We start from the raw sequence: 2,361 nt of genomic DNA, 5'->3' as shown, positions 1-2,361 counted from the left end.
TGTGTGTGTGTGTGTGTGTGTAATTTGAATGTATTTTGAAATTTTGGTTTGAACTTGAAAATAGTAAATAGATTTCACCTTCATCTTGGCAGTGGTGTGGAAGACCCAAATGCTGACCCCAAGCTCTGCCTGGTGTGCAAGATAAAACTCCCCAGAATACCTGGCTTATATCTTGTATTTTATATTTTATAAAGAGAAGGGGAAAAAAATATCCCGAAGAGGCTTGCAGTGATTTGTTAAAGGAATGACTTTTTCTACTATCTGTAAATTATAAGGGCATATTGAAATTGATCTAGAGTTACCATTGTAAGTCTATTTTTATAGAATTTGAAGCCAGCCTAGCAAAGTATAAAACACTATTAAAAAAACAAAACAAAACGTGGGTTTGATCCCAGGGCCTCCCATGCCAGTCCTGCTCCCCGGGGTGCGCTGAGACTGCAGTTGAGACTGGATGTGGTGGCGTGCACCTGTAATCCCAGGCTGTAAACAGGCAGATCAGTACAAGTCTGATCTAGTAGTGAGACCCTGAACACCCTGTAGACACTTCCCTAAAATACAAAAAAGAAAAAAAGAAACAAAAACAGAGAAAGAGTGAGATTGTGTGCACATGTGAGTGCTAGGTAAATTTAAAATGTACTTCTTTGTTATTTAGGCTCAAACACGTGTAAAATTGAATTTCCTGGACCAGATTGCAAAGTACTGGGAATTACAGGGAAGTACTCTTAAAATTCCACATGTGGAGAGGAAGATCTTGGACTTATTTCAGCTAAACAAGGTAGAGTGGTAATGAGCACTTATTCATTTAGTGGTCTAACAATGGATTTGATCTTCTTTGTTATAGAAAAAAAAGATTTGAAATATATATAGTGAAAGTTTGACTTTGGAGTGGTTAGGGTCAGGCCCTTCTTATGTCTGGAAGCTTTATGTTATAGAACATTTTGTTATTGTCTATTTTGTGATTTTGAAACTTTATAATAACCCTGTAGACTATTATTTCCACCTTAGTACAAGTAAGAAAGCTGACATTCAGGAATTTTTTTTTTTTTTTTTTTTTTTAATGACCAAGCTAAAAAAATCTGACATATATATCTAAGTACTAGGATCCTTTCTGTAGTATACATATAATTGTTAACCTAGTTATTTGACTTCTTTGAGACAGAGAGAGTTTTGGGAGGACCAAGTTAATGGGCCATTCTGTCAAGAGAGGTATTTTAATTTTCTACCTTAAAATTAATAGCACATTTATTTTGCCTTTTGAATTGCAAAATATGTTTTTAAATTAGCCATAGTGAAGAATGTTTTATTCTTGGAGTCATGTCTAGGTATGGGGAAATTAGAAGTGATATTTGTATAAACATTTCTAATTTCTGTTAATATATCTTAACAGTTAGTTGCAGAAGAAGGTGGATTTGCAGTTGTTTGCAAGGATAGAAAATGGACCAAAATTGCCACAAAGATGGGGTTTGCTCCTGGCAAAGCTGTGGGCTCACATATCAGAGGGCATTACGAACGAATCCTCAACCCCTACAATTTATTCCTGTCTGGAGACAGTTTGAGGGTGAGTTTTGGTGCTAGCTGTAACCTGCTTTACTTCACTGCTTGTTGATACCTTGTCTTTCAGGTAAAGTGAAAAGGCCTTCATTATGTTTGAAAGACATTATTTAGCAAGACCATGCTTTGCGTATATTTCTCCGATGGCTTTTTTTTTTTTTTAATGGTCTTTTTGGTACTCAAGGTCTTGCTTTGCAGTTTAGCCTGTCCTTGAGCTCACTTGTAGTCCAGGCTGGTCTTCAACTCACAGTGATCCTCCTGTCTCAATCTCCGAATTTCTGGGATTACCAGTGTGTGCCACCACACCTGGCTCTTTTTTTCCTCTTTTTAAGAGCAAACATACTTAGAAATTTTGGTTTTTGAAAGACTAAGATTGTAGACAGAATAACATTTTTCTGTCTATAGAAGCTGAAATCTGTATTTACTTCAACTACAGATGTTTGTTTACAACAAGAAGCTATGTGTACTTCTTATGGATTATGCTTTTGTGTTTATTTGCTATTTAAAGGACTCTTGATTGTCCCAATGCTTAAGTTTGAAAAGGATGGGGGACTTAGTAATGTTGCCTACATAGATAGCTAATGTGTTCTTCTAATAGTTACTATCTAGCTATATTTGCTTCAATTCAGAACTGTTATTGCCATGTTATTTGGGTAAAAACTTTTACCTGATAGGATTACATCATAAAAGCTTGCCACTTATTTCAAGGCCCTGGTAGAAAGAAGTATTCTAATCTATATTCTTTGAGTTATTCTATAACTGTAACCCTATAGCTTTAAGAATTGTTTCTGTGCTATGGAAAAGAAGTTA

General features: G+C 35.5%; 1 protein-coding gene across 2 annotated transcripts in view; it reads left to right on the top strand.

Annotated features, from left to right (window-relative positions):
* The window catches only part of Kdm5b (lysine demethylase 5B), an 87,736-nt gene that overhangs the window by 29,685 nt on the left and 55,690 nt on the right, over positions 1–2,361 (top strand). For both annotated transcript variants that reach the window (XM_004625360.3, XM_023708050.1), the window contains exons 3-4: positions 653–775; positions 1,388–1,558. In XM_004625360.3, the coding sequence (XP_004625417.1) occupies positions 653–775; positions 1,388–1,558 (294 nt within the window). The remainder of the gene's footprint in view (positions 1–652; positions 776–1,387; positions 1,559–2,361) is intronic.

This window comes from Octodon degus, unplaced genomic scaffold (assembly GCF_000260255.1).
Source record: "Octodon degus isolate 3935 unplaced genomic scaffold, OctDeg1.0 scaffold00009, whole genome shotgun sequence".
Lineage (NCBI taxonomy): Eukaryota > Metazoa > Chordata > Mammalia > Rodentia > Octodontidae > Octodon > Octodon degus.
This window is presented reverse-complemented; position numbering and strand designations above follow the sequence as displayed.